We start from the raw sequence: 24,630 nt of genomic DNA on the forward strand, positions 1-24,630 counted from the left end.
ATGTAGATGTTTATAAGCATTTTGTTCAGGTCTACCATCCAGCTTAGTGAGTATTCAGAGTGGTGAGCCACTCACTTGTTTTAGGAGTTAGGTAGACGCTCAAAGCAGTGATGGCATCATTAGATGGATCGTGGTACAGTTCGGTCACCAGAAGGTCATTGTCTTTCATGCGCAATGGAAATTTCTGCATATCTGTACAAAAAAAAAAAAAAAGGAATTTTTGAACCTGGATGTGTACTATAAAATACTTTTGCTGAATTGTGCTTAGTACAGGGGAATACCTATGCTGCCATAGTTTTATGTGATCTCTCTGTACAGACTATGAGCAAACTTAGGGACTGTTCCTGCTGAATTGTGCTTAATACAGGGGAATACCTATGCTGCCATAGTTTTATGGGATCTCTCTGTGCAGACTATGAGCAAACTTATGGGGGCTGTTCCTGCTGAATTGTGCTTAGTACAGAGGAATAACTATGCTGCCATAGTTTTATGAGATCTCTATGTACAGACTATGAGCAAAGTTAGGGGGCTGTTCCTACTGAATTGTGCTTAGTACAGGGGAAAACCTATGCTGCCATAGTTTTATGGTATTTCTCTGTACACACTATGAGCAAACTTAGGGGGCTGTTTCTCCTGAATTGTGCTTAGTACAGAGGAATACCTATGCTGCCATAGTTGTATGAGATCTCTATGTACAGACTATGAGCAAACTTAGGGGGCTGTTCCTACTGAATTGTGCTTAGTACAGGGGAAAAACTATGCTGCCATAGTTTTATGGTATTTCTCTGTACACACTATGAGCAAACTTAGGGGGCTGTTCCTGCTGAATTGTGCTTAGTACAGAGGAATACCTATGCTGCCATAGTTTTATGGTATCTCTCTGTACAGACTATGAGCAAACTTAGGGGGCTGTTCCTGCTGAATTGTGCTTAGTACAGGGAATACCTATGCTGCCATAGATTTATGGGATCTCTCTGTACCAGTTAAGGGGAAGCTTTTGCAGAATTGTGTTAAGTACATAAGTAGGGAATACAGGGTTATGGGAAATAGCTCATAGTCCAAGTTGATCCAGGGACTAGTCCGATTGCCATTTTGGAGTCAGGAAGGATTTTTTCCCCCTCTGAGGCAAATTGGAGAGGCTTCAGAATGGTTTTTTGCCTTCCTCTGGATCAACTGGCAGATAAGTAGTTAATATAAAAAAAAAAAATGGTTGAACTCGATGGACATGTGTCTTTTTTCAACCTTACTTACTATGTTACTATGTATGTAACTTACGCAAGCATAGATATATGGAATCTCCCTGAACAGTAAACAAAAAAAATGCATAAAACTATTTTTATATGGTTATTCTATTTACAACAAACCCTCCTTTTTGCACTTTCTTAAGGGATAATAACTAAAGATGCACAGATCCCAGGATTCAGTTCAGAATTTGGACATGATGCAGCCTTTTTCAGCAGGTTTCAGCTGAATCCAATTACCTGGCCGAACTAAATTCGAACACTTGTAACTTTTTAACCAGGATATCTAATTTATTTTTTTGCACGCTCTGGATCTTTTAACCCCTTCCTTGCCCTAATTTGAATGTGCAAATTAGGGTTTGGGTTTGGTTGGGAATACGGCCAAATCCTAAACCAGTGGATTTGGTGCATCCCTGATTATAACAAAACAGGGGGGCTACAAGGGATGCTGTGGCCTGAGAGACGACGGCACACATGAGGCTACACCTGTAACCTGAGCCAGAAAGACATTTATAAGGAAATTAAGCAGGAAAATAAATACTATGCAAATGGAAAATGAAAGTATAAAAAAAAAATGGAAATTGGTTATACTGTATGCGCTTAAAATTCAATTCTGCTGACCTATATAATAAATCGATCCATTGTTGCATCCCAGGAGAAGAAATGATCCGGCCGTATCGTAGCTTGTAATAGGGACAACGTCCTGAACCTAAAGAGATATGGAAAGTTAGAAAGAATGGTCTTGAAGCCTTGACACTGTGGAATTACAGTTATTTATAGCTGACTATTGCATTAACTGCCTTAATTATTTTGCTTTGCTTATGGCTACTCTATGCATAGCTATTTTTTACTCTGCAGAAGGACATTCCCTTGTAACTTCTCCCAAATTAGTCAAAATTAATATTATTGCACGGGGCTGCTGAGCTCATGACCAGAACCTTCTGGGATCCTCAAACAACATTCACCCTTGATCCTTGTGTGCCAAATAAAGGATTCCCTGAAATTCCTTAACGCTTCTCATTATCTGGGAGTTCTGCTTATTTACCAGGAGAAATTATATTAATGTTGTTTTGAATCTTACTTGCCAGTGCTGAGTCACAGCGTTCCACACGCCAACTTTGCCTGTATGGCTGGTAGCCACCAACTGGTTTCCAATAAAGAAGAGGGCATCCACTGGCACCCCGAGATTGAACACACCTTGAGTTTAAACAGAAATATAGTTATTGCAATGGGCACAATGTTACGACATGGCCTAAAGCACAAAAATTCTGATACTGCCAAATTTACTTGCTGGAGTTCTCTTGTTTATTTGCAAGACTGGTTTGGCTCCATAAGTTGGGGGACAACAAAAATTCCAAATTACCCCATTCACTTAAATTGGAAGTGCCGGGTGCATTTTTATGCACCAAATGATGGCAGCCATTATTTGGGTGCCTGGGGTGATTTGGAGTGTGTTGTGCTCCACCTGGGTGCCTTTATTGTTAGGGCATTGGCAGATTTCAAGCATTCTGGTGCCCGGATGATTTCCAGCTCGGCCAGCTGGTGAGTGTCTGAGAGATAATTTACCAGGCGATTGCCATTCAAGAGAAAAGAAGAGGAATTTGGAGCATTTTGATGGATTTTGATACCAGCACCTCTACATTTTTAAATACAGCATTATAGGGGCCAAATTAGAAAGCAGCAAAGTCTGCTGCAGGTCACAACAAGGACCTACCTGTTTTGTTTTTTTTTTTAAAACCAGTTCACGTTGTAGACTGTAGCGATACCAGCCAAGAAATGCTTCTGCCCCTCTGTGCTCTCTCCCCTATTTTTATATCTCCTATTACAGGTATGGGACCTGTTATCCAAAATGCTTGGGACCTGGGTTTTTCTGGATAATCTTTCTGTAATTTGGATCTTCATGCCTTAAAGGAGAAGGAAAGGTCTTTTAACTTGGGAGTGCCAAAAGTAGGCATGCACCGAATCCACTATTTTGGATTCGCCCGAACCCCTGAATCCTTCGCGATCGATTTGACTACCGAACCGAATCCAAAGCCTTATTTGCATATGCAAATTAGAAGTGGGAAGAGGAAAACATGTTTTATGACAAATATTCATGTGATTTCCTTCCTTTCCTTTGCATATGAAAATTAGGAGTGGGGAAGGGAAAACATGTTTTACTTCCATGTTTTGTGACAGTCATGTGATTTCCTTCCTTTCCTTTGCATATGCAAATTAGGATTCGGCCGGGCGGAAGGATTCGGCCGAATTAGAATCCTGCTGAAAAAGGCTGAATCCCGAACCGAATCCTGGATTCGGTGCATCCCTAGCCAAAAGTTAGGCACCTCTAAGTGATCGCATGTACTTACCTGAAAGCCAGGGCTGGTGCACCTATTAGAAGAAAACGGTCCGGGGATTCTTTCAGTGAGCACCACGGAGCAATTGTCTTCTTTCTTCTGCTCGCTGGAATAATCCGAGGCCAGTGCCGTTTTCTCCTTATAGGCCCGGAGTTTTAGGTAAGTACATGCAACCACTTGGGGGTGCCTAACTCCCAAGTTAAAAGACCTCTCCTTCTCATTTAAGTCTACTAGAAAATCATATAAACATTAAATAAGCCAATAGGCTGGTTTTGCGTCCAATAAGAATTAATTATATCTTAGTTTGGATCAAGTACAAGCTACTGTTTTATTATTACAGAGAAAAAAGAAATTGTTGTTAAAAATGTGTATTATTTGGATAAAGTGGAGTCTATGAGAGGCGGTCTCTCTGTAATTTGGAGCTTTCTGGATAAGGTGTTTCTGGATAACGGATCCCATACCTGTACTGGCTATATTTAGCTTATTGCCACTGGATATTCCACACAGTAAATAGTTTCAGCAGTAACATTGGCATCTGTCAAACGTGCCCAAGAACCGATATTTAAAGGAGAACTATCGAGAAAATGAGAATTTAATATAAGCTTCTGCATACTGAAATAAGAAACGTTCTAAATACAATCAATTAAATATTCTGTACGGTTTCTGAAATAATCAAGTTTATGTTCACTATCCCTCTCTCAGCATCTGTTTCTCTTCATTCTCTCTTCATGCAGCAGTTGGGGGTCAGGTATTCATTGACAGTTAGATCCAATATATCTTGTATTTAACAAGTTTTTTTTATTTCAGTGTGCTGAAGCTTATATTACATTTTCATTATGGCGATAGTTCCCTTTTAAATGAAGAATCTCTCAAATATGTCCCTTTAAGGCTATGGCGCACAAGGTGCAGAATTTGGTAACTGCCCCTGCAAGGTGCCCTGTGGTCCCACGGTTATTATAATGCGGCATGTGCCATAGTGCTTAGACTTGTGGGGGGCAACTGGTTTCACAACATGAACTGAATATAACATTATCCAAGATAAATTCGTAGGCACAAAGCGTTGCACATTCAGTTCTTTAGATTTCAATTTTTCCCGTTGCTGCTGCTTTTTGATACATTACAGAACACGAGACAATAATAAAAACAGAGAAACGTGTAAACATGATTACTCTAGAGAAGAATACGGCTGAGGGAAATTAAGGCAGACAGCTTGAAGGGTCTGAAGGAATTTAAAGTGTCGCTCTTGCTTAGGCTCAACAATCTCCCTTGTTCTCCGCAGGGAACGAGATGCTATGAGTAATGACATGTTCCTGTCTTAAGGGGCCGGAACCGTAAAATAGTGCTTATAGCAGCAATCTGCTGGCGGTGTCTTCCATAAGTAATATTGAAGGCAGAGCAACCTGAGGGAGATCTCTATCACGCACATGCCAGCCTCTGTCTTTTGCTTTCGATGGCGCTACTGGGGTCGGAATGCGTTTTCAACAACAGATTATTTGTTTTGCAGGGTTTGAACACAGGGCGCCTGTCGGGAGTGATCCCCGTATGGAACTATCCATTGCAACCAACTCGATCAAAGGGGAGTAAAGGAACACTTTGTTACTGAAGGAAATGGAAACTAATTGCAGCAGATTCAAGCAATTTCCTTGCTTCTCTTCCTGGTGCTCACAGATGAGCGGCCAATTTTCCCTGACATAAATAAAAGCAGCTTTTCGACTTTCCTCGAGTCCCAGAAATTATAAGAGCTATCAATTTTTTTTTTATTTTGAATTTAAAGGTAACTCTCCCGTTCTTATTATCATCTAATCAAAGTCATTTTCTTGGGATTGTCATACACGGGCCAAGAGGGAGTATTCTATTCCGTCAGTGACAAGTGGTCGGCTTCAGAAACACGGACAATGGACAATCGAAATTCTACTCCCTCTTGGTCCATGTGTGTCCAACCTACGACAATTGCTTGACAGCTGATGATCTATTACTTGCTCCCAATTGATTGAGCCTGGTTGGTTGTTCGGGAAATCAGCTTTGGTGCGACAGTTACAGATTGATTTTGTCCAGGAAGCAGACAGCGTCAATTGTTATAATTCATTCAGACATGTCTGTGTCTGGCAATCCTCAGGACCAGTTATCACAATCAGATTTAGACTAAAGCTGGCCATAGACGCAAAGATCTAATCGCTCGAATAATCGGACATCCCCATCTCCCGACCTGCCACTAACCGTTCCGATCAATTTAAGTAGTAAAAGAACAGATCAGTCGATGTTCTGCCCCTGACAGCAATCGTACGAAAGTTATGTCCGACAAAGCTAGTCTCCCACTGAAAATCGTACGATTCAGGCCGATTTATTGAATATTTATGCAAAAACCCTAATAATCCCTCCCTTCGCTTCCACTTCCTGCTCCCTGAATTCCCAGGCTGTGCAGGGGAGCCGGCGGCTCTCAGCTCACTGTACTGTAGAATAGGAACCAATTCAGCAGCTAGCAGGACCTGATAGGGAACTGAAGCATGTCTTTGCTTGTGTGACTGCCAGGCTGTGATTGGCTGTCCCCCTCCTACTGTGCTTCTGGCAGGGACTGTTAGGACACACCTACCCCTCATTTGAAACAGACAGGGAGCAAATAAAGGGGCTATTTTTAAAAATAATATTAATTTTCAGCACAATGTAAAAGCAACACCATATATTACTCGTAACTGCCTACAAAATTAGAGTTTTTTTCATTTATCATATATGTCTCCTTTAAACGTACTGTTTTGCACACTCATGCTTAAAGGACACTTAGAAGTTTATCATTTTTGAAGTCAAGCAAACATTTTGGAACTAGCACAGGCTTTTTGGAAGTTATCTGTGCAGAAACCCCTAAGCTAAAAAAAACACACAATGGAACTACAGGGGAAACTAGGACTTCAGACTAAACCTTATTATACCCGGTCTGTAGGAAAACAATTAATGGTTAAGCTTCTCACTACGTAATCTAACCATTAGTAAAATTTCTTACCTATTTCACTTCCGCTGCTTCCATCCTGTATGCTCCACAGTATGATGCTGCTTTCGGACGCAACCGCCACCATTTTGTCTTTATCCCCATGAGGGCCTCCAACAACTTTGGCGTTAAGTGCAATACGCTCAATAGTAAAGTCTAGGAAGGGACTGGAAAACACTTGCTGCCAGCCCGATGATTCTTTTATCCTGTAGAGACAAAGCTTGAGCTTGGTCTTCTGAAATATTTGGTACATTTGGGATCAACTCCTTAACAGCTGAATTTCAAAGGGGCCGTTCACCTTTAAGTTAATGGTTAGTAAGTTTAAGAATGGACAAGTTTTGGCAACTTAATTATTTGCCTACTTCTTCGCTTTCCAGCCTTTAGATGGGGGTTGCTGACCCTTAAACTGTTGCTCTGTGAGGCTGCTGTTATTTTTATTATTACTTAATTTTTTATTTAGGTCCTATTTATATTCCAGCAGCTCTCTGGTTGCCAGAGTAATGTGTGCCCTAGCAACCAAAGAGCTGCTGAAACTCCAAACTGAAAAGCAGCTGAATAAAGAGCTAAATACAGGTATGGGACCTGTTATCCAGAATGCTCATGACCCGGGGTTTTACGGATAACAGATCTTTCCCTAATTTGGATCTTCATACCTTCAGTCTACTAGAAAATCATGTAAACATTAAGGATTAATTATATCTTAGTTGGGATCAAGTACAAGCTACTTATGACCTTTCCGTAATTCGGAGCTTTCTGGATAACGGATTTCCAGATAACAGATCCCATACCTGTTTCTAATACAGTTAGTTAGCCAAAAGGCTGCTCCCTCCCGGTGTGGGTAGCATAGCGCTGGCGGGGGCTTTTTTTTTTTTTTTTAAAAAACTACTGTTATCCCCAACTGGAATGTGGGCTGTATAAGAGCGCACCTTTGGTTGGGGATAACATTTTTACCCAACAGGTGCCCTTTAAGGAGGTACCCTCTTCATTTGCATGCAGAGATTAAGGACTTTTAGGAAGGAAGCCCAGAAGCATTCATACATTTTCCATTTACATGGAATAACCTAAAGGCTAAAGCTCACCCACTGGGTTAAATCTGAACTTCCAAGCGACAAGGGACATTAAAGTACATTTTTCTACCATGTACATACAGTAAGTTGGGCATATCTCCCCCACCCAAATGGCATTATTTGTACTGCATATACCACCTCCATTTGCCAGTGTCTATCTGCAAACAGCACATATGCGATGTAAAGTTCATGCAATTAAAGAAAGCAGGCTAACACAGACTGATGGGCTTGGGCACTGTAATGGTTAAGCAGAGCTCAGGAGAGGGGGTTAGGATTTTAAAATAGGAGCAGACAGCTAGAGCAGAGTTTTTATGGGAACCAGCAATGGCTGCTAGACTGGAGGGTGTGTTTATTAATCTGAGTTTATTAATCGGAGTTGAATTTCCGTGTGAGGAGGATGAGTGGGTTAGAAAAGCAGAAGGAAACCTAAGTGATTAAACGAAAACTTTAAAACCAAAATGAATGAATATTTAAGCAACAGAGGATTTCCCTAACACATTCACATACTGTATTCATTCTCTCTCTCTCTCTCTCTCTCTCTCTTTCTCTCAGGGACTTTGTGCAAAAAATAAAGGTTATATTTTGTGTGAGCATATCAAAAGCCAACATGATGTTTCGGTCCACTCCAGGACCTTTATCAAGGCAACCACATCCCACATTTCATCAGGCATAATAACCAACCAATTAAGGAATGACATCACCATATTGAACTGACTAGTGCACTATAAATTACAATAAATAAAGTACATATTTAAAAGTGCTAGCCATTAAAATGATTAGGATACAGTGCAATACCGCTTCTAAGTTACCGTATATACTCGAGTATAAGCCGAGTTTTTCAGCATCCAAAATGTGCTGAAAAAGACTACCTCAGCTTATACTCGGGTCAGCGGGCAGTAGCTAAGATTGCAGTCACTTTTAATCATTCCTATACCAACAGTTCACTTGGGGAGAGACTGCAATATCACACAGCGCCCTCTGTTGGTTATATGAAAGAATAACAGTGACTGCAAAATCACACAGCGCCATCTGTTGGTTATATGAAAGAATAAGTGACTGCAATATCACACAGCGCCCTCTGTTGGTTATACGAAAGATTAACAGTGATGGCAACATCAAACAGCACCCTCTGCACATGGTAGTGGGACAGTGGGACAATGCACACAGTAATCCGTTTGGCAATTCTCTGTCACTTTGCACTTTGCATCAACTTTGCAAAGAAGCCCGGTTGATCGCTGGGGGGGGTGTCACTTTGGCGGAATGTGCGCTGATGGGAGACAGGGCTGTAGTTGTGTCTAGGCTTATACTAGAGTCAATAAGTTTTCCCAGTTTTCGTAGGTAAAATTAGGTACCTCGGCTTATACTCGGGTCGGCTTATACTCGAGTATATGCGGTACATCTTTTAAAAGTGCATAGTGCAATAGATAGTAATGTTAAAAACATATTTTATCCACAAAGTAAATAAGCAAATCTATATATATATATATAGTCAGAAGGGTCAGCACTCACTGTATTGATGTGAAGAAAAATCGCTTTTTATTTTTAAAATTTGCATCATAATCCAACGTTTCGGAACGATCAGAGTGCTGGTACTGTGGAACTACACACACACACACACACACACACACACACACACACACACACACACACACACACACACACACACACACACACACACACACACACACACACACACACACACACACACACACACACACACACACACACCTCTTAATAAGATCTGTGAGTGCTCGCCTACTACTTGGATATATATATATATATATATATATATATATATATATATATATATATACTTATCAAAATCAAAAATGGTGTTTATTTCAATATAAGTAACTAACGTTTCGGCTTGCACTCAAGCCTTTTTGAGAAAGGCTTGAGTGCAAGCCGAAACGTTAGTTACTTATATTGAAATAAACACCATTTTTGATTTTGATAAGTCCTGTGAGTGCGAGCTTCTTCACTTCTCTACTTAATTTTTGGGCATATTGCACCCAGGCAGCGATGACTTTTTGACGTGCTGTGCTGGCTTCCTGATTATCTTATATATATATATATATATATATATATATATATATATATATATATATATATATATATATATATATATAAAGCCCTTTTACATCTCTTGTCTTGAACCACCATTTCATGATGGTCTGTGTGCTGCCTCAGATCTCCTGACCAGAAATACTGCAGCTCTAAGGGTAGGACTACACGGCCGACTTTGATGCATTTCTGTCGGATCCGACACTCGCCGCTGTGACACCATCCGACTTTATATTACACTTTTGCGTGGGGGGGTTTACATGTCCTTTAAACATTACAGTGTGCATTGGTTTACCATGAACACCCTTGCTTGGCTTTACCAAGCAAAAAACATGTACACTACTCACTTCTCGTACACAAGAGTGCCCTTGTTTTTCTGAGCAAGAACAGCTACAAAATATATGCTAATGAAACCCATTAATGTACACAAGGAAGTACAAATATGTGCCGAAGTTTGTTTGTGGATATATAAATACAAATAATTCATACCTGTAGCAAACCACAAAATGAGCGAATGCGGTGACAATCCAGTTGTGATGGCCTGCTACTATCAGCACCTTCCTGGGATCCACTGGGAATCCTACGAAATACAAAGACACGGCGACGGTGGACATTATTCCTGCAAGAACCCTTAAGACGAATGATTATGATAGTGTACTTTCCCCAAACAGTCGAATGATATTAGCACCTTCATCATGCGGTACATTCCCGAGCCTCCGTTTTACATCTACCTGGCATTAAGCAAAGTTATGGCTTGTTGGTGATGTTGCCATTTTGAATGCCCCTGATAGAAAGGAAATTGGATTCCTGAACAAGCCCACAGATTAACTGCGCTGTGGAATTACAGCAACCTTGATGTAGAAAGAGTGCGAGCGTCAGCGAGGCCTTCCATTTATCTACAGGTCCGCTACCCTGCTGGCAAGTTCCATAATTGCATCACCATCACTGATCCATCAATGTTTCTCAAATCTGAACTCATGAGAACGTCCTCCGGCGGATTCCGGCTACTGAAACTGACACGTCTACTGCCGGCCGTATTTAACAACAACAGCTTTGCCCGGGCTCGGCAACGTCTACACAACAACAGCTCTTCCCAAACATGGCTCCTATATTTATTTCTCTGTATTACCTCGGCAAACTGCTTCATTTATTCTCCAGCTGTATTTTCCCCAAAACGGCTGCAAGTAAAATGTTAATACAGCTCTGCGTGCCTTCATTAGGCTGCCAATTGCTTCCCATATCGAGTGGGAATGGAAAATACTGTCATTATTGCAGGCACTAAGTGAAATGAGTAGGCTTAAAGCCTTGGTAAGTAATCAACGGCAGCCGCGTGGAGTTAATATGGATATATCTGGGAAGGGAAGACTTGATTAGAAACAAAATGAAATGGACACCAAGTGCTTCGGCAGAGGTTTGGGTTATGGCGGGCATATGTTCCCTTACAGCCCATTATAAATAACCAGCAGGGTGGTGAGATCTTCCCATGTCATTGGCATTATTAAATGCACTGTTTATAAGTTGGGCTTAAAAGTTCAGTAAAACACATTGGGCATAGGTTATACTACACCAGGAGCCTTAAAGGGGAAGGAAACCTAGTCGGTGCAAAAACCGTCCCGCTGGGCAAATGCCCCTAACTTGTTACTTACCCTTCTGCGCAGGTCCAGTCCAGGGAGTTCACAGACGACATCTTCTTCCAAGCGATCTTCTTCCTGCTTTGACAGGCGCATGTGCAGTAGGAGCATTTCGCCGGTACGATCTACTGCGCATGCACCAAAAGTCACGAAGGAAAACTTTGTGACTTTTGGTGCATGCGCAGTAGATCCGTACCAGCGAAATGCTCCTACTGCGCATGCGCCAAAACGCCGGTCAAAGCAGGAAGAAGATCGCGTTGAAGAAGATGTCGTCTGTGAACTCCCTGGACTGGACCTGCGCAGAAGGGTAAGTAACAAGTTAGGGGCATTTGCCCAGCGGGACGGGTAGGCCAGGGGGGAGGAGGGAGGGTGGGCGACACACGGGAGGAGGGGAGGGTTTTTGCGCCGACTAGGTTTCCTTCCCCTTTAAAGGAGAAGGAAAGGCTAAAATTAAGTAAGCTTTATCAGAAAGGTCTATATAAAGACACCAGTAAACCCTCTAAGTAATACTGCTCTGTCAAAAGAAACACCACATTTTTGTCCTTCTATTGTGTATACATGGACTTCTGCATCAGACTTCCTGTTTGCAGCATAAACCTCCAGGGCTAGGGCTTGAGCATGCTCAGTTTGCTCCTTTCTCCCTCTCCTGCTGTAATCTGAGCCCAGTGCTATAAGTGAGCAGGGAGAGACTCAGGCAGGAAATTATGTCACACCAAGATAATCTGGCAGCTGCTATCCTAAACAGAGAGCTTCTAGAGCTGTATGGTAAAGCATTCTGCAGAATAAATATAGTGTTATAGCTTGCATTATTGTGGCTAATCTATTGGCAATAAACTGCTTCGGTAGATTTCCTTCTCCTTTAAAAATCTGCATGTTTCTCTTAAATCATATGGATAGGGGCAGCCATGATTACTCTGCCTTGGTAATTCATCAGTATTTTGAATGCAGCCATGCACTAGGAGATGAGCTCTAGAGAGCAAATTATCAGTAGGAAATGGAATGCTTGCTTAGTTTTACCAATCAATGACTGTTATAACAAATGAGACCTAATGAGAGGTCCGGACTGAGAATTAAAATAGGCCCTGGCATTTCAGGTACACAGAGGCCCAATCAGCCCACATAGAGGCCCAAACAGCCCCCACCAGCCCACTAAATACTGACTTTCTATGGGACTTTATAGCAGCCCCTCTGGCATTTGCCAGAACCCACAGATTGCCAGTCCGGGCCTGCCGGTTATCCTTGAAAGAACTCACAATGATGAAAAGCCTTTCCATGTGAGCTGCTAATGCCCAAACATATAAATAGGAATCATACAGTCAAGGAACACAGAAGGGAGTATTTCATAAGCAAACCAAGGCTTGAAGTGGTCAGAGATGTAAAATCAGACATTGATCGGACAAGGGTTAGTGACATACAGTAAATAAAACACTTTAAGTCACACATCTATGAAATGTAATGCAACAACTTTGGGTTAATAAAGAAAACAATAACAGAGACTGAGAGCCATGCTAGGGAGCAAGATATAACAATAGCTTTAAAAACAGGCAAAAAAAAAACCCCAATAAACACCAAGTATGGACATTATGGGTTTATTTATATCAAATTTCAAAAAAGAAGGCAGTGAACCCCTAAATTGGTAGTGCCTTTTCCAATAGTACAAAATAAAAAATAAATATAGAAGGTGGGACGAACACTTTTTGATCATGACCCAACACTGCCATGGCTTTTATGCCGAGACACCTACAACTTGACCAAAGCTATTCCCAATTTCACAGGAAGACCGTACCCCCTTCTGGGATCCCCTATGACTGAGGTGGGTTTAGAAAGAAGATCTCTGCCAATTTTAATTACCACCTGAAAGATATTATATCACCGGCTTGAAGGTTAGAAGCAGGTAATCTTCATTAGCAAATCAAACCCAAAACCTGATAAGAACTGGACCTGTGGCAGCCAGGAGTTTATACTAGGGATGCACCGAATCCAGGATTCGGTTCGGGATTCGGCCAGGATTCAGCCTTTTTCAGCAGGACTCGGATTCAGCCGAATCCTTCTGCCTGGCCGAACCGAATCCTAATTTGCATATGTAAATTAGGGGTGGGGAGGAAAATCACGTGACTTTTTGTCACAAAACAAGGAAGTAAAAAATGTTTTCCCCCTCCCACCCCTAATTTGCATATGCAAATTAGGGTTTGGATTCGGTTTGATATTTGGCTGAATCTTTCGCAAAGGATTCGGCCGAATCTTTCGCAAAGGATTCGGCCGAATCCAAAAAAGTGGATTCGGTGCATCCCAAGTTTATACCCAGTTGTTGTTAAGGGCATAGCCGACCCTGGCAACCTAGGAGACTGCTGCAGACTATGTTCCAAGTCCCAGTTATGGGGTAGTGAAATAAAACCTAAATGTTAGACAATGCTAGGGCAAATATTAACAAACATAACTCATTCTTACCCAGTCGAACCATTCCTTCTGCAGCCGCGAGTGTTGGCTGACCCACGTTTGCTTGGGCCCCTCCTTCACACGGACGTAACCCAGCTATACCATCAGGGGAAGGTGATGCTTCACAGGTAAACTTACGTCTAGGAATAGCTGCAATAGAATGAGTGGATTTTATAAACATTCATTTGAAAGGGAGTGTAAAAGACAAATTTTAAATCTAGCCAGAGCTATTGTAGGTGACTGGAGGCAGGGCAGCTCTTGATGAAAGCACCTCAAGAGCTGATTTAGGGTCTGGGCTTTCTTCTGTGTTGGTGAAATACTACACAGAACTAAAATATCTCAGTTAAGATTTGTTTTGGACCAGCCCAAGGTAACCCCAGCCCTTTAGCAGTAAAGATCTGTCTCTCCAAAGATGCCCCAGTAGCTCCCCCATCTTCTCTTCTGCTGATTCACTGCACATGCTCTGTGCTGCTGTCACTTACTGTGCTTAGGGACCCACTCACAATATACAGTACACATAGAATAGAAACAATATAAGGCCGATTAGTAATTAAAACATATAATTACTACACGACAGCACAGAAAACCAGTGCAACTAGCATCAGAATTGAATAATTAACCCTGTAGCATCAGCTTATATTAAAGACCAACCTCATTTTGTGCTGGATAATTTGCAACGACCCCTAAGCTTAGCTTCTCAACAGCTGCTCAGAGCCCACTGAGCATGTGAGTGTCACAGACACTTTCCAAGATGGTGACCCCCTGTGACAAGTTTGAAGTCCTGGATCATTGCTGCTATTGACAAGCTTAAAATTTAAGCTGGTGCAATATGTTCAGTATATAAAATACACACCTACAGGACAGTGACTGATACTGATTTTGGACGAGAATAGTTACCTGGTGGAGGTAAGTAGCCATGAAAAAGGACACTTCCACATGAAGAACGTTCCAGTTCCTCACATAACAGCAATCTCTTTACTGGGAACAAAAAGACAACAAAGATGAGGATAGCAGTGGCCGACAGTTGCAAGGATCACTTTCTAATCCCACCTGTTGCACTGTAGGGGGGGGGGGGCATCACTAAACTGCTAATGCAGCCTTAGACTACAACTGGACCCTTGGCTGTTTTTTTTATCTCCTGGCCCCATGGTAGACTGGCAGCAGTATAGACCCTTTGTGCCATGCAAGGAAATACTGGGGTACAGAACACTGCACACTCAGCATGCACGCAGGAAACAAAAATATCTACTGTATTTAATAAAACATATTTTAGTTTTTGTTTCATGCAAAATTGTAGTTTTTGATTTTAGTGGGTTACCTAAGGGAGTAATTCCATAAAATTCTGCTTCATGTCGGAGAACATTCAGGCTCACACCCCTGAAAAAGAACAGAATGGTAAGAATGTTTAAAACCACCCTAAACCTATCTTTTAACCCCACTATTTCTTTACCCAAGATTAAGGGCAGGACTACATAGCCAATTAAGCCGCGATCTGACGCGCTGTGCAAAATCGCAGGCGTCACGTTGGATGCGACGGAAACAAGGTAAGTAATTCAATTGTCACATCGTGTAGCAGCATTGATGCGACACCACTGTCGGATGCAAACGCTGCGTTTGCATCCGACAGTCATGTCGCGTCAACAATGCGACAAGATCCGACACTGCCATTACTTACCTCGTTTCCGTCGCAGCGCGTCGGATCGCGGCTGAATCGGCCATGTAGTCCTGCCCTAACAAACGAAAGTGCTCAATTTTTTAATCAATAGTTTCTTTAAAAAAGTGTATCATGATATTAAACAAGCAGGTCAGGCTCACTTTTTGTCAGTCAGTCAGAGAGAGAGCGAGAGAGGGGGGGGAGAGGGAAGGAGAGAGAGAGAGAGAGAGAGAGAGAGAGAGGGAGAGAGGGAGAGAGGGAGAGAGGGAGAGAGGGAGAGAGGGAGAGAGAGAGAGAGAGAGAGAGAGAGAGAGAGAGAGAGAGAGAGAGAGAGAGAGAGAGAGAGAGAGAGAGAGAGAACCTTTATAGTACAGGTATAGGATCCTTTATCCGGAAACCCGATATCCAGAAAGCTCCGAATTACAGAATGGCTGTCTCTCATAGACTCCATTTTATCCAAATAATCCAAATTTTTAAAAATAATTTCCTTTTTCTCTGTAATAATAAAACAGTAGCTTGTACTTGATCCAAACTAAGATATAATTAATCCTTATTGGAAGCAAAACCAGCCTGTTGGGTTTATTTGATGTTTAAATTAATAGTAGAATAGTACAATTAAGGCATGAAGACCCAAATTACGGAAAGATCTATTATCGGGAAAACCTCAGGTCCCGAGCATTCTGGATAACAGATCCCATACCTGTATATAAATAAACGGTCCTACTGCGACGAAATAAAATATACCCACCTCAAATCAAGTTCCTTTGTACGAAGAAAATTTAAAATTGGTGCAAACGCTGTTGGGTCCCTATCAATAAATATCTGCAAGATAAAATATATTCAGAAAATTAAAGGACAAGCTGCAGCAAATTCTCATTGGATTTTTACTGTACTGCGCATGCTCACCACCCAGGAAACAATATCCCTGGGACATTGGAAGAGATGTCAGCACAGGGTGCAAAGGATGGTACCCCAGACTGGTGCACTTTTCAGCAAACAGGTTAATGATTATATTGACTAATAACCCCATCAGTGAATTTGTCTTGACTTGTCCTTTAAGTAAGATCCATAAAGGGGAGGAAAAAAAGTCTCCCCATTCAAGGAAATGCACATACAATTACGTATGGGGTAATATTTTCAAATCATTTTCACCATTACAAATTACTTTATTAAACCACAAACTAGAATTCAGTGTCGAGACCTGCTGTAAAGTGTATGGGAATAAACAGAGAATAAGAACTCGAACAGGACAGCACAAACAAGAGATCTCACAATGGACTGAGACCATGTTGTATATGTATGAGATCTATTATCCAGAAAGCTCTAAAGTATGTCACTGCCATTTTCCAAAGAGTCTTAATTATCCAAGCAAAGCTGCATTTTATAATGATTTGATTCTTCTCTGTAATAACAAGAAGACAGCTGCTTGTATTGGTGTAACTAATCTGGCATGTATCCCTGCTTGTGGCAAAACAATCATATTGGCCTATCAATATTTAAAGGACCAGCAGCACCAAAAATGATAGTGTCCTAAAGTACTGAAAATATAATGTACTGTTGTGCTGCACTGGTAAAACTGGTGTATTTGCTTCAGAAACAATACAAAAACAAGCTGCTGTGTAGTCATGGGGGCAGCCACTCAAAGCTGAGGGAAAAAAAGTACAGGACACAAAGCAGATAACAGATGAGCTCTGTAGTATACAATGGGATTCTTCATAACTTATCTGTTTTCTACTGTGTATCCTGTGCTTGAATGGCTGCCCCCATGGCTACACAGAAGCTTGTTTATATAAACTATAGTAGTACTTATCTGTTATCTACTGTGTATCCTGTGCTTGAATGGCTGCCCCCATGGCTACACAGCAGCTTGTTTATATAAACTATAGTAGTACTTATCTGTTATCTGCTGTGTATCCTGTGCTTGAATGGCTGCTCCCATGGGTAAGCAGCTGCTTGTTTATATAAACTATAGTGGTACTTATCTGTTATCTACTGTGTATTCTGTGCTTGAATGGCTGCAGAGCAGATTATTTATATAAACTATAGTAGTGTTTCTGAAGAAAACACACCAGATTTACCAGTGCAGGGCAACAATACATTATATTCTCTTTCCTTTAAAACACTTTCTGTTACTGTTTCTGTTTCAGTAGCCTTAAAGGGGTTGTTCACCTTCCAAACACTTTTTTCAGTTCAATTGTTTTCAGATTGTTCCCCCATTGCAACTGAACTGAAAAAACTGTTGGAAGGTGAACAACCCCTTTAAGGAATGTTGCCCAAATTATGGAAAGAGTCTGTATGCCCAAAACCTCAGGTCCCAAGCATTCCAGATCTCATATCTGGATCTAATTTTATTTATTAGTATGTATTTACTTATTTGTATTTATTATTGTAGTGACTCCCTAATTGTTCTGCTGTACTTGTACAGTGTTTTATTGTCATGTAGTGCTACATAAATAAAAAATACACAATACTGTACAGGAACACTGAATATCATAAAATCAAAAATGTCTGGCCCTCTGTAAGTTTGGGGTCAGCAAGGCAGCTTCTAAAATAATGGTAAAAAGTACTTCTGAAAGGGCTATTGCAGCGAGGAATCCTTTCCATGGCACTGGAGCGATTACTTCCATTTCAAAAAGCAAAAGAAGTTGTGCCTTGCTTTATGGCAGACGTACACTCAGGATCAGAGCCACTGTCCCACAGAACAAAGCAGGGTCACTTACCTTTTATCTGTCAGGCTCGTTAATATTTAACGCACTCTTGCCTGGCACTAATTGTGGGTTAAACAATGACTTGACATTAAGGAGTAAGGTAAAGTTTTTCTGAGACAAAGGAAGCCAATACATTAAAATTTAATTCCCTACAAATATGTGAAAAAGAAGCAGTGCCAAGTTTTTCCAGCTCATGCCCCACTTGAAGATCCAACCTTTGGTCAAGACCTCCTTTAGCTCATAGATAAAGGTAAATATTGGAGTATCGGTCACCATTTCAAGAATACCTAGCAGAGCAAATACATATTCACCATAAATGTTTTTTTTTGTTTTTTTTTATAAATGTCTTTATTTGCACCAAACAAACATTACAAAATATCACAATGAAACATGCCAATGCCCTCTGAAGTAGGGCAGGACAACAAGGTAGGGGGTTGTCTGCACACATTTTTTCGACCACCCCAACAAACAAGAACATACAGAATTTGCTCCCGTGCCCTTAACAATGAATAAAGTACAATACGAGCCTTCCCCAAACCCCCTCCCCATCTAAATGTTTTTTTTAACTGTTTGAAGGAAAGCAAATAACCATTTTCTCAAATTCGCACCTTGACTAGGCTTAAAGGACAAGGAAAGGACAAGGAAAGTTAAACTAAAGAAGTAGGTAGAAATGTTGTACATGATGTTTTGGGCTTATGTACCTGCCCAATGCAACCACAGCCCTTTAGCAGTAAAGATCTGTGTCTGCAAAGATGCCCCAGTAGCTCCCCATCTTGTTTTCTGCTGATTCACTGCAAAGGCTCTGTGCTGCTGTAACTTACTGAGCTTAGGGACCCACTCACAATATACAGTACACATAGAATAGGAATGTCACAGTATAAGACTGATTAGTAATTAATACAGATAATTACTACATGGCAGCACAGAAACCAGTGCAATTAGCATCAGAATTTAATAATCAGTCCTTGTTACAGCTCCAATACGGATTAATGATATCTTAGTTTGGATCCAGTACAAGCTACAGTTTTATTATTACAGAGAAAAGGGAAATCATTTAGAATTATTTGCTTATAATGTCTATGGGAGATGGCCTTCCTGTAATTTGTAGCATATATATATATATATATATATATATATATATATATATATATATATATATATATATATATATATCCGAGGTGACTACTAATATCCTCATATTTTTTTTATAATAATACACAAGTTTCTGCGAGTCATGTGCAGAAATGACATCACTAAGCTCTGATTATAACCGATGACATCACTAAGGATATCATTTACAGAATATTCATGGCTCTTGTGTATTACATATTATATAGTAATTGGGTAGAAAATTAAAACGATACATGCAAAATAGGTTTTACACCGGGTGTAGCTCCAACATACATACCGACCTTAATACACTGGAGTGCTAAGCATGTTACAAATTGGAAATAATAAAGAAGAACAATAAATAGGACTCACTGCTCCAGTTTCATCACGAAGAGTTGAAATTCTTCCACTTAGCAGACTGCAATAAGATAAAAAGATGAATTATTGAAATATTCTGCCTGTTCTTATTTTTTTGTGTTATGTCCCCTAGAGTATGCTGTGAGGAATGGAATGGGCAATAGAAACAGCTCAAACCCTATTGATTGGATCTGTGTTTAATTTAAAGCTGAACAAACCCTTTATTAGCATTTAACTTTTAGTATGATGTAGAGAGTGTTATCCTAAGACAATTTGCAATTGGTTTTCATTTTTTGTTATTTGTAGTTTTTGAGGGGTTTTTTTTAGATTTTCTTGAGCAGCTCTCCAGTTTGCAATTTCGGCAATATGATTGCTAAGCTGCAAATCACCCTAGCAACCATAAACTGATATGAATAAGAGGCTGGAGTATGAAGGAGAGGCCTGACTCAAAAGATGAGTAATAAAAAGTAGCAATAACAATAGATTTGGAGCCTTATAGAGCCTTGTTTTCAGGGGATGCTAAAATATCACCGAGAAACATTTTTATTATTTACATATTTGCAATTACGTTTGATTTGAATAAGAGACTGCAATATGAATAGGGGGGGCGGAGACATGAACAGTGCTGGGGTCAGTGGCATGGCAATTTGATCAGTTCATTGGTTCAGTGAGATATACTGTATATATATATATATATATATATATATATATATATATATATATATATATATATATATATATATATATATATATATATATATATATAGTGGTGTGCAAAACTATTTGCCCCCTTCCTGATTTCTTATTCTTTTGCATGTTTGTCACACAAAATGTTTCTGATCATCAAACACATTTAACTATTAGTCAAAGATAACACAAATAAACACAAAATGCAGTTTTTAAATGAGGGTTTTTATTATTTAGGGAGAAAAGAAATCCAAATCTACATTTTCATGTGTGAAAAAGTAATTGCCCCCTGAACCTAATAACTGGTTGGGCCACCCTTAGCAGCAATAACTGCAATCAAGCGTTTGCGATAACTTGCAACGAGTCTTTTACAGCGCTCTGGAGGAATTTTGGCCCACTCATCTTTGCAGAATTGTTGTAATTCAGCTTTATTTGAGGGTTTTCTAGCATGAACCGCCTTTTTAAGGTCATGCCACAACATCTCAATAGGATTCAGGTCAGGACTTTGACTAGGCCACTCCAAAGTCTTCATTTTGTTTTTCTTCAGCCATTCAGAGGTGGATTTGCTGGTGTGTTTTGGGTCATTGTCCTGCTGCAGCACCCAAGATCGCTTCAGCTTGAGTTGACGAACAGATGGCCGGACATTCTCCTTCAGGATTTTTTGGTAGACAGTAGAATTCATGGTTCCATCTATCACAGCAAGTCTTCCAGGTCCTGAAGCAGCAAAACAACCCCAGACCATCATACTACCACCACCATATTTTACTGTTGGTATGATGTTCTTTTTCTGAAATGCTGTGTTACTTTTACGCCAGATGTAACGGGACGCGCACCTTCCAAAAAGTTCAACTTTTGTCTCGTCGGTCCACAAGGTATTTTCCCAAAAGTCTTGGCAATCATTGAGATGTTTTTTAGCAAAATTGAGACGAGCCTTAATGTTCTTTTTGCTTAAAAGTGGTTTGCGCCTTGGAAATCTGCCATGCAGGCCGTTTTTGCCCAGTCTCTTTCTTATGGTGGAGTCGTGAACACTGACCTTAATTGAGGCAAGTGAGGCCTGCAGTTCTTTAGATGTTGTCCTGGGGTCTTTTGTGGCCTCTCGGATGAGTTGTCTCTGCGCTCTTGGGGTAATTTTGGTCGGCCGGCCACTCCTGGGAAGGTTCACCACTGTTCCATGTTTTTGCCATTTGTGGATAATGACTCTCACTGTGGTTCGCTGGAGTCCCAAAGCTTTAGAAATGGCTTTATAACCTTTGAAATTGAACTCAGGTGTGATAAACCACAGTTAAGTTATTTTTTAACAAGGGGGGGCAATCACTTTTTCACACAGGCCCATGTAGATTTGGATTTTTTTTTCTCCCTTAATAATGTAAACCTTCATTTAAAAACTGCATTTTGTGTTCAATTATGTTATCTTTGACTAATAGTTAACGGTTTTTGATGAGCAGAAACATTTAAGTGTGCAAAAGAATAAGAAATCAGGAAGGGGGCAAATAGTTTTGCACACCACTGTATATGTATATATATATATATATATATATATATATATATATATATATATATATATATATATATATATATATATATACACACACACACACACATATACTATTAGCTGGTTAATAACTCACCTAGAAAAGAAGGAATCCGGAATCCAGGTTAATGTTTGCCTTGATGTGCTGAATCTGAGAGGACACAAAGCAACATGAGTTAGAATCATATACAAGACATGGAATTTCCCTATTTGGCCATAAATGATCCTTTTCTGACATTAGACCAAAGGCCTGACTCAGAGTGGGGCAAATTAAGCGAGCCTCATATGGTCAGGACCGCTAATTAGATATTTTGCCAACTGCCTGAAACTTGCACAGACCCTAATCATTCATGGAGAGCAGAGGTCACGGCTGAACCTGGGCCCCGGGGCCTGTCCTGGCTCAAGCAAGGGGACATGGGAACGAATAGGGGGGAGTTTATAGATGACTGGAGCATAAATTAGAATATTTGGCTGGCTAACCAAAGAATTTAACATTTTCACTACCAATCACACAACCAAAACACACACAGACATCCCATAATTCACTAATCCAGGTGGCAGAATGCAGTGTCTCTTATTGGATTTAATGTGTTTCTACCTCTTGTTTAAGAGACATCATTGTTTTAGAGAATTACAGAACGAGAGAAAATTTGAATAAAAGTTGACCAGGCTTATGTCTGAACGTTCTGACCACTTGAGCACCAATGGGAAAGCAGCTAAGCTTATGTCTACCATGCTGACCCACTAATACAGGTATAGGACCTGTTATCCAGAATGCTTGGGACCTGGGGTTTTCAGGATAATGGATCTTTCTGTAAGCTGGATCTTTATACCTTAAGTCTACTAGAAAATCATATAAACATTAAATAAACCCAATAGGCTGGTTTTGCTTCCAATAAGGATTAATTATATCTTAGTTGGAATCAAGTACAAGGTACTGTTTTATTATTACAGAGAAAAAGGAAATCATTTTTAAAAATTGATTATTTAGATAAAATGGAGTCTATGAGAGATGACCTTTCCGTAATTCAGAGCTTTCTGAATAACGGGTTTCCAGATAACAGATCCCATACCTCATGTATCTAGCTTTACAAGTTAACACAAAGATCCAACATGTAGCATTTTCCAAAACAGAATGTTATTGATTTTTCCCAAATGCTCGGGACCTGGGGTTTTCCAGATAACCGATCCTTCTATACGTTGGATCTTCATAACTTAAGTCTACTAGAAAATCATGTAAACATTAAATAAACCCAATAGGCTAGTTTTTCTTCCAATAAAGATTACTTCTATCTTAGCTGAGATCAAGTACAAGGTACTGTTTTATTATCACAGAGATAAACTAAAACATAAAAAATTTGGATTATTTGGATAAAATGGAGTCTAAGGGAGATGACCTTTCTATAATTCGGGGCTTTCTGGATAATGGGTTTAACGGATTCCACACCTTTTTAAGGAATTAGTTAGAGACTTACGATGAAATTTAGGGCAAGACTAAAAGCCCATGTGACCTGTACATTAGTGATGTGCGGGTCGGGATTTTCCCGACCCGCAACCACCCGCCCTTGACGCCCCGCCGATGACATCACAAAAGGGGCGGGGCGCACATCTATAAAAGTAAAACCAGGAAGTCGGAAGCCGGGATTTGTAAGGTTGCAGAAGAGCAGTCAGAAGAGCTCAACCCGCATCCGCCTGCGACCCGGAAAGGGGGGTGCGAGGTCGGCCGAAACCGACCGACCCGCAGGTATCAGGCCGGCCTGCACTTCACTACTGTACATGGCACTGCTGGGGCACATTTGCAGATAAATGGACACACAGTGGCATCTATGACGCGTGTAATGATGGTGGGTATGCATGTGATTGCAGCACAACAAGGCGGATATTATGACGCAACTAATAAATAAATAATAACGCTGATAATAAAACAGCAGCACAGTCTAATCAGGTCCATGTGAACTTTATGCTTATTGCTTCTAATGGGAAACATAAAGGAAGAAGAGCCTTAATGGAAGGCATCAATAAAATATAAGTCAGACATAACGGGCCTCCTTTGTGTCTGCATATTATAAACACTCAGCATTTTACGGCTTGTAAAGCGGCGCACACAGAGGCGGCTTCCAGACACGTCCCTTTAAAATGTCGGTAACATCATATTCCACGATGATTTATACGCAAAGGACGCAATTTATATTTCCAGAGAAATCGAAAGTTATAGAAAAACGATGCCGATATTCTGCATGACAGCTGGATTATGTAGCAAATAAAGGATCTCTATATCCCTTTCCCTTTATTCTGTGCAGTTTATACGTCAACTTGATGCCACAGGAAATATAATGTGATCTTGGCAGCTTCTCAGTATCAGGGGCCCCATATACGTAGTTATTTACTGGCAATGGCACATCATAACAACAGTGATGAATCATCATTGCACACAAAGGCTTCCCCTACCCAGGGGCTAATCCAGGGGTAGGGAACCTGCGGCTCTAGAGCTGCATGCGGCTCTTCATCCTGCTTGCTGCGGCTCGGTCTTGAGGCTTTGACCGGCAAGACTGAGCCACAGCAAGATGATTCATCATGGTCCTTACCGCGGTCACACACTCAAGACAAGAGAGAGACGATAAGAATGGAGCTTCAGAAACAGATGTCACATTAAACAGATGAGAACACTAGCATTTAATAGGGCTATTCAGTGTTTAATTTATTTCAAAGTAGCCCTGCATATACACAATACACTTCTGTTTGTTGTATTCTGTTGTTGTAACAGTTAAAATTAAAAAAAAGGTTAAAGTTTATAAGCTGTGTTATGTTTTGCGGCTCCAGACTATTTT

General features: G+C 40.5%; 1 protein-coding gene across 1 annotated transcript in view; it reads right to left on the bottom strand.

Moving 5' to 3' along the window:
- Positions 1-24,630, bottom strand: part of kctd3.S (potassium channel tetramerization domain containing 3 S homeolog) — a 37,769-nt gene that overhangs the window by 9,467 nt on the left and 3,672 nt on the right. The window contains exons 2-12 of the mRNA XM_041564253.1: positions 21,900-21,953; positions 19,600-19,645; positions 16,158-16,231; positions 15,074-15,132; positions 14,653-14,733; positions 13,768-13,905; positions 10,178-10,268; positions 6,573-6,763; positions 2,323-2,438; positions 1,863-1,950; positions 76-192 (exon numbers count right to left, since the gene is read on the bottom strand). Of these exons, the coding sequence (XP_041420187.1) occupies positions 76-192; positions 1,863-1,950; positions 2,323-2,438; positions 6,573-6,763; positions 10,178-10,268; positions 13,768-13,905; positions 14,653-14,733; positions 15,074-15,132; positions 16,158-16,231; positions 19,600-19,645; positions 21,900-21,953 (1,055 nt within the window). The remainder of the gene's footprint in view (positions 1-75; positions 193-1,862; positions 1,951-2,322; positions 2,439-6,572; positions 6,764-10,177; positions 10,269-13,767; positions 13,906-14,652; positions 14,734-15,073; positions 15,133-16,157; positions 16,232-19,599; positions 19,646-21,899; positions 21,954-24,630) is intronic.

Source organism: Xenopus laevis, chromosome 5S (assembly GCF_017654675.1).
Source record: "Xenopus laevis strain J_2021 chromosome 5S, Xenopus_laevis_v10.1, whole genome shotgun sequence".
Classification (NCBI taxonomy): Eukaryota; Metazoa; Chordata; class Amphibia; order Anura; family Pipidae; genus Xenopus; species Xenopus laevis.